The sequence below is a fragment of the Alosa pseudoharengus genome, unplaced genomic scaffold, assembly GCF_046254945.1.
Source record: "Alosa pseudoharengus isolate Yale_2024_CS ecotype anadromous, Long Island Sound unplaced genomic scaffold, YU_APseudo_1.1 YU_APseudo_1.1_scf_5, whole genome shotgun sequence".
In the NCBI taxonomy this organism is placed as follows: Eukaryota; Metazoa; Chordata; class Actinopteri; order Clupeiformes; family Clupeidae; genus Alosa; species Alosa pseudoharengus.
In genome coordinates this window covers 14,740,251-14,748,661 of record NW_027468837.1, presented here as the reverse complement: position 1 = coordinate 14,748,661, position 8,411 = coordinate 14,740,251, and the positions used below count along the sequence as shown (strand labels likewise).

At 47.3% G+C, this 8,411-nt stretch overlaps 1 protein-coding gene across 1 annotated transcript in view; it reads right to left on the bottom strand.

Annotated features, from left to right (window-relative positions):
• Nucleotides 1-227: 227 nt before the first annotated feature.
• The window catches only part of tafa4b (TAFA chemokine like family member 4b), a 32,464-nt gene continuing 24,280 nt past the window's right edge, over nucleotides 228-8,411 (bottom strand). Inside the window, exons 5-6 of the mRNA XM_076268687.1 lie at nucleotides 6,661-6,764; nucleotides 228-420 (exon numbers count right to left, since the gene is read on the bottom strand). Coding sequence (XP_076124802.1) covers nucleotides 228-420; nucleotides 6,661-6,764 — 297 coding nt within the window. The remainder of the gene's footprint in view (nucleotides 421-6,660; nucleotides 6,765-8,411) is intronic.

Here is an 8,411-nt window from a genome sequence, read left to right as displayed (position 1 = left end):
TATATATATATCGTATATAATATAGCACGTCTTGAAAGGAACCTCCAGCAATCTTGACCTTGGTGTTTTGGATTCCATCTCTCTCTCTCTCGCTCTCTCTCTCTCTCTCTCTCTCTTTCTCTCTCTCCCGTTATCTGGTGATACGACTGCCATGTTGAGTAGCCTCACCCCCTTGAGCGCGATGCTTTAGCCATCTGCTAACATGCAACACATGCCGTTGGCACCTCTCAGAAAGCTGATGTTGACTGGGGCGGCTGCGGGCTGGGGCTGGGGGTCTGACGACTTTGATCCCTCTGAAGCTGGACCTCTTTCAGGCCCTTGATCTGCTGGGTCTCGCCCATGATCTTAAGTAGTACACTGACTGCCACCGAGCAATTAGACGTGACAGGACGGGACACTGACATCCTCTGCCAGCTGGGTCTGGGCCCTCCGACAACGAAGAGAGGCTTAGAGAGGTGTCAGGAAACTCACCCCCCTGACACAGACAGACACACACACACAAACACACACACACACACACCACTTGGGCCCCGGCGGCGATGAGTGGGACATTAACTGTCGGAATCAATTAGTACAAGCTCCCATTCGAGAGGTAAACGCAAACATCCATTATAATTAATGCCTAATCAATACACTCGTTGAAGTAGGGGCTGTTGGTGTAAACAAGCATAAGGACATATGCCTTAAGGGAACACTCTCTCCATGCTCTCTCTTTCTCTTCTTTTCCCTCTCTCTGGGCCAGATGAATGCTTTTGCGCCCACTTGTATCTGTTTCGCAACGTGTCTTTAAAAACATGGCGAGGTATGTAAAAAACAGGCAGCACTGAGGTAAAATTCCTTATTTTGCACGTTTATTTTTTAAACAATGTGCCCAGGGGTGTGGCAATTAACAACTTAGGGAGTGGTCTGGCGCATTGTCTAAAAAACGCTATTGTACACCTGGTCAGAAGTCTATGGCGAGTTGTTTATATGTTATTTTAAGAGCGCATTGTCAACAGTCATATTGTTGGGTGCACAACGCACCGTCCTTCTATCATCCATGAAAGCACACCAGTGCACGTCCATGAAAAACATTACAAATTGCATGATTACAATGGGAAACATAATTAGAATAAAGATATTACGAAATACTGTACATCTCATGATGATTAGTTATTCACCATAATTTGCAAATTGGTAATGACGGTTAAAAGTGATTAGGGGAGAGTCGAGAGACACGTATGGAGCAGCTGAAGATGCACTGTCACGAGATATAAGCAACTCCTCTGCAGGATAATCATTTGAGCAAAATTAGGGTAAGTGTTGCTTTTTCCAGCCTATGTTTTCGATGGTAACCCATTGTCAGTCAATAGTGAAAGTAACTGCATATAACTGTCTTGTCGTTGACTGACACCATGGTGAAGTTAGTTTCACTTTGCCAATGAGTTCAAATAAAGGAGTGTAAATGCGTGAAGGCTATGCTAGGTTTTAGTAAAGCATGGTTTAGGGGAATGACTATTCCATACGGTCTCGCAAGCAGCCTCCTTCAAATGCGCCGTTGAATGTCAAAATACCGATGCATTTATTTGACATCGTGCTTTACGCCGTTAAAGGGAATGACAGATGTCATTCTCATTGGTTTAAATGATGTTACGCCCCAAACACACCCATGACTGATTAAAAAACCTAGGAACACCTTGTTGCGCCATGCGCTCAACGTTTGATAACGAAAACCCTCCCAATGTGGACTGGATACATCCTACTAAATTTGAATAAGCTTTTGACGAGTGGCGATGCACTTTTGACTGTCATGATAGGGCCCTCTGTCTTTCTTTCTTTTCTTCTTTGGTTCTGCTTACCAGTACTGTATATGTATCTCTCTTCCTCTCTCCCTCCCTCTCTCTCGTCTCTGCTTTTGCTGCCTGTGTGTGTTTGTATTGTTGTCAGCTAATGCCATTTGGCACTCTGAAGGAGGACGATGGCAGCCATACAGACAGTGTGTGTGTGTGTCTGTCTGTGTGTGAAGAAACAGGGAGCAGACACACAGACACAGCACAAATAAAGGTGTGCAAAATGAAAGAAAAAAAGTGGTGGACAGACAGGGAAAATTAAGATGTGTGAAGAGTAGAGGTGTTCATGCCCCCCAACATGCGCACACACACACACACACACACACACACCAGGAGAAAAAGAGAGTGGGGTAAAGGGGAAGCTCTAGGATAATAATGCCCCTGTGAAGCCTTGCTCTTCCCTTCATTTTCACAGTCAGAATCAATGCTCCGAAATCCCCCAAAGCCAGATCCCTTTACAAGCCATCAATTATTCACCCCCCCCCCCCCCCCCTTTGTACATAGACGGCTGTTTACAAGGCTGCTCTGCCATTTTAGAAAATGTTCGCTTGCCGTTTAATACCCCACAAACAATCCCACTGGCCTAATTCCTCTGGAAAAAGAGCTGGGGAAAATAAATAAACAGCTTTGACATGCGTCTGATGTGGTGAAATATGTGTCACCGACTGTCGCTGGCACAAAGGTATCTCCTGGGCTCATCTTCCATTGCCGTTCTAATCCTTCCATTTTGTGCCTGTCTGGCATGGGCAAGATGCAGTGGGAACGAATCCTCATCTTGGCATTTAACACTGCGGCGTAGAGCGGCTCTTAATCCATTGGATCAGAAGGTAAGGCTTTTGGTCCTCTCTTGTCAGGGCTTTTGGTCCTCATTTGAGTGAGCCTGAACCATATAGCTGATGAGGAAATTGTGCCACATGAAAAGCAGTCGCTGAAAGTGTTCTTGTATTAATTGGAATACATGTTCATTTAAGAGCATATTATGTGGTGTATGTCTGGGATTTTTTTTTTAACTGGAAATTTGTTAACGTTCATTTTGGATGCAAGATGTGAATTATGCATGACATTTAACATTTTTGTTTATTCCAAACAGAGAGGGTGGAAATGGAAATGGACCATTCTGTTGACAGCTTGCTGAACTCGTGTTTTCCCAGACTTCTTGTGACGCTGCCATGTGGCTGTTTGTTTTTGAATGTGATGCTTCGTCATGTTTGTTTTACAGTAATTAACAGTGTCAGCAAGTCCTTTTTACAAATATTAGAACACTAAACATTTGGCTGCTCCAAAGTCCAATTCAATGTTGTCAGCGATTTTTAATATTCGGGGGAAAATAGTGATTGTGGTTTAAACATTTGACACGCTAAAACAATGTCTAAAATTCCAAGGGGTGATGATGCATACTACATGTATATAGTGAGTTACTGGGTTGCGAACTTTGAAATTAATGCATAAATGTGTTATCCAGCCATACAAATGCATGAAAAACCCCTCAGGCCTCAAGAGGCAGGCTGTGGGAGTTTTTTACAAGCAACTTTGACATTTCCCTTTCCTACACTGTACGCATTCTGTGTGGGGATTGTCGCCCCTACAAAATGGAAGCTGTAGCTAAATCATGAGGAGATGTGACATTTGTGTCTTGTTTTAAATCATTGAGTTGAATCATTGTATCCCACAGTGTTGGGCACCAACATTCATAACACGCTGTTCTCTCCCTGCAGCTCAAACAACAAACTGAAACCGCCTGCTCTGTGTTAATCCCCAGCGTTTGTTTTAGACTTGTCTGTGTGTCTGTGTCTTTTCTCTCTTAGCCATTCCAAGCCCCCTCTCTCATCTGCATGAAATGCCTGTCTGGCAGGTTGAATTATATTGGACATGTGAGCATTCGCCATGTTAATATTCCTGTAGCTGCCACCCATCCACCCCCCACCGCCTCCCCTGCATAACCCCCCACCCCCCAGAGAGTCTATCTCCAGCTGCAGGCGGGGCTTTATCAGCGCCGGTCACATTGGCACCTCCGCTGGCACCGGGACGCTCTCTTAGGTGCGGCCCATGTGCGCGCCTCTGGCGAGTCCGACAATGGCACGGGTCAATAGAGCCTACAGTAGCTAATTGCTTTTGGGAGATAACGGACTTTTGGCGGCACGTCGCCTAGAGCCTCGCCGGGCGAAGTTAATGAGTCCTCGCTGCGAGCGCTGACAGTGGTATCATTCCAGCGCAGACGAAGCACGTCCATATCAAAGTGTTGAGGGGGGTTTTAATTTTTTTCCCCTTTTTCCTCTGGTGCCCTTTTTTGAGGAGGGGAGATTAAACTGAAAAGGCCCCTGTTTGTTGTGGCTTGATGCTTGCGTGGCATGTGTGTGTAACGGTGTGTGTGTTGTGTGAGGTGTGGAGTGTGTGACTGATGAAATAAATGTCTGAGACACTTGCTGAAGGTGAACATGATGGATTAGAGAGCAGAACTGGGGGATCATTTGATGACAAATTAAAATGATACAAATACTCCAATATCCTCTGTGTGTGTGTGTCTGTGTGTGTGTTTGTGGTGTGTGTGTGTTTGTGGTGTGTGTGTGTGTGTGTGTGTGTGTGTGTGTGTGAAGGTGGGGTCTGAGAGTGAATTGGCTGCCTGGGCAGTGCAGAATCACATTTTAATCATGTGAGACACACTGTGTTGGAAACAGGCCACTCTTAGCCTTCTGTCACTGAGACTCCACAGAACTGTTTTTCCCTCCTTCAGATCAGCGCTGATTCTGCCTCTCAGAGCCACCGCCAGGCAGCCTTCATTACCCAGCTCTCCTCAGCAGTCCCACGCAGTCCAGTATGCTAATCACACACTCAACTTCACTTTACAATTTACAAGTTTTCGTGGCTAGGAGACGGCATGTTGAAGCTGACGCGAGATGACAGGCGAGTGGAAATAACTCGATCTGTTTGTTTTCCCTGCAGGTTATGTTTTTTATTTTCTCATGAAGACGAGCGAGATACCGGCGTAGGTGAACTGGCGGCGGCGGCGGCGGCGGCAGTGGTGGTGGTGCAGAGTAAAGTTTGATAATGTAAGTGGTCTCTCGGGATGGAGACGCGTTAAACAAAAACATAACATTGCTGCTAAAAACACTGCACAATCCCCGTGGCTGTGTAATTTTCCTCTCCACTCTCTCTCTCTCTCACTCCGCATATAGAACTCTTGTTGACTCTTTTCTTGCACTCTCGCTCTCTTTCACTCTCTTTTTTTCTCATCCCCCCCTCCATATCTCATCTCTCTCTATGCTGCTGTCTTTTCATACATCTGTCTCCTCTCTCCTCCCTTTCCCCTCACCACTGTAATCATCCAGGCCATCCAGGCCATCTACCAGCGACAGATGACAGAAGTTCCCCTTCTGGAAGACATTGATGCACCAATTAGGTATCTACCCGAGATCACAGTTCAGCAGACGCACGAGGCGCCGCTCACCACACGACTACAGGGAGGAATTAATCACATGGTGCTGCGCAATGGCAGCCCACTCCCGATGGTGCGCGGTCGACGCAGAAATAAATTGAGGCAGTCGTGGCCTACTGGTTAGCGTTTAGGACTTGTAACCGGAGGGTTGTCAGTTCGAACTCCGACCAGTAGGAATGGCTGTAGTGCCCTTGAGCAAGGCACCTAACCCCTCACTGCTCCCCAGGCACCGCTGTAGCAGGCAGCTCACTGCGTTGGGATTAGTGTGTGCTGAGTGTGTTTCACTAATTCACGGATTGGGATAAATGCAGAGACCAAATTTCCCTCACGGGATCAAAAGAGTATATATACTTAAACTTATACTTACTTATGAAAGCATCTGCAAGGGATGGCCTCAGCTCTGTTTTTAACCAGGTGAAGCCTCCTGAATGCCTCTGTAAAGATCTTGTTAAGATCTTGCTAAAGAACTTGTAAAGATCTTGCTAAAGATCATGTCCTGCTCTCCCTGCCCTCTACCTCTTCCTTTCCTTGGGTGTCTCTGTTTTGCTGCAGAGGTGTTTCCGAGGCCCGGCCCAGTGCAGGGGTAATTTTATATGTGGTGCGCGGTGCAGTTTTTCTGTAAATAATGGTGACCCGAGACGTGTCTGACAGCCGGGGACAGGTCTCATTTTCTCCCTTCCAAGCATGGCCGGAGCCGCAGCGCCGGGTGCCAGCCACCAGGGAGCGAAGGAGAGGGAGAGAGCGAGAAAGAAAGGGAGAGAGAGAGGGGAGGGGAAGACGAGGAAGAAGAAGGGGCGAGAGAGAGAGAAAGAAAAAAATGTCTTCAAATATTGATTCTGTAGCGGGGAGCAGCAGTGGACAGGATGAGGTATCAGCTCTGGCTGTGGAGCGTGGCGCCCTCGGAGGGTCCGCGGCTGCCACTCACCCAGAGTGAGCCGTCCATTCCCCCCCCCCCCCCCACACACACACACACACTTCCCCGGCCTCCGCCACCCCGTCAGTCTTCTTCTCCAGCTAAGCCAGCCCTTGGAGACCTGGCTCTGTCATCAAGTTAGCTGTGGCTCTTCCAGGGAGATGGATTCATACACACACACACACATACACACAGACACACACACACACACAAAGAGGGACAGTTACACAAGCAGAACACACTCATACAAAAAAAGAAATCCATGATGTTAAGTGTATGCATATCTCCTTACATCATTTGAGTTGTCAGCCTCAGTATCCCATCTGTTGGTGTATGCATGTGGGTGTGGATGTGGATGTGTGGCTGTGCATGCGTGCTCTATGCGCGTATATTCTCCTCTCTCCATATGACACTCTAAGCCGGGGAAAAGGGGAGCAGCGCCGTGGAGATGTAAGTGCTTCTCACTGCACCAAGCCTAAAAATACACGTGTCCAGTCCCTGGGGACGTCTGCCCATAGCCAGGCTCCCGTAATGAGGGTTTCAGGCTGCCACTAGCCCCTGAGTCCCCAGCGGTCCCAGGCTCGGCACACTGGAAACGCAAGCGGCTAGAATAGATTTATCATGGCTCACGCAGTTTGAAGGGCCCCCTTCCGCAACCTCCCCTGTGTAAAAGCCCAGCAATCGGCGTTTGGTCGGTTTGCGTGGCCAAGGCACCAGGCTTCGCTGACAGAGCACAGCATGGAAGCTCTCATCCGGAGCGCGAAACGGAGCAGAAGGGTGGAGGCAGAGCAGAGGATAGACTCTTCATTCCCGCACACTTCACAGGCCACTGGAGCCCCAGACGGCATGGGCCAGCAGGGGGTGGGTTGTGGTGGGGACATCCCTCAGTGCCTCCGAAGCCTCATCCATTACAGGCCAAACCAGCTCAATCACAGGCACTGACTGCGGCCGGCCAGACAAGGACAAATGCCACGGAGAAGGACTGGACCGTGAGGAGTCCTTCTGTCAATGACTCAAAATGGAGAAGTGATCTTGGCTGATGTATTCAAGAAATACTTTCTTATACCCAACAAACATTTATATACAAGTCAGTAACAAGAATATATTTTTGGCCTTTTTATGCTTTTAATGATAGTGACAGGAAGCGAATGGGAGAGAGAGCAGGGGTGGGATCCAGAAAGGACCATGGGGCGGGAATCGAACCCGGGTCGCTGGCGTACGGTGCAGGTGCCCCAGCCAGTTGCACCACAGCTGGGGCCAGTAACAGTTATTTTTAAGGAGTGGACAAAATAGGGTACATCAGCTCTAGTCTACTGTATGAGCCTACTTGATAATATCTCAGATTTTCGGAACCAGCATTGTGATTTTTAAGGGGACAAAGTCCCGAGGAAGATGCTTCACATAGACAAACAACAGTTAGTCTTTGGTTGAACTTCGGACACCAAACAGAACATTGAAAATGTAAATACTGCTGTCTCGAAGGAAAAGACAATATTCCACAAGTGGCTTTCAGCAGGACCTTCCTTTTACTTGCATTTTTACCAGCAACTAGGAGAGGGAACTAACAGCCCTACTTTAAACATCAGAGCCAGATATGTTATAAAATGATTCTCTCTTTAATTGTATGCGATATCCACAGCGAAAGACGGGAGAAGTAGCTAGAAACAACATTTTTCTTCCAAATGGTTTAAACTAGTGCAAATATCTTACATAAATGTTTAATGTGTTGTTATAATCCTATTCAGCAACCCTAATTAGAGCTGCAAAATGACTCCCAGAAAAAAAGAGAGAAAACAGGGGGGGAATATGATCGTGACTTGACCCACAAGAGCAATTTGACAATAATTTGTGATTCACGCCTTCTGTGTGTTTTGCGTCCCTTCTCATGAATATAAAGTCACTCTGGTTAAGAAGGCGAGGAGCAGTACGACTCGACATCCTCCTGCCTCAAAAGGACATCCGAGCACTCTTCCATAAACACACTCTCAGTGGTGGGCAGACAGAGAAAGAGAGAGAGAGAGAGGAAGAGAGAGAGAGAGAATGAGAGGGAGAGAGACAGAATGCACATTCAAAAACTGTCAGGGTGCAGCAGTCTTGTCTTAACAGCGTCTCTGCTCGCTAGGAGTGGATGGTGATTCTTAACGATCACCCAACGATCAATCACTGTTGGTGGTGGTATCCTTTAGGTGAAGAGAGTTCATGTTTTGCACGTGGTGTCAGACACACACACACACAC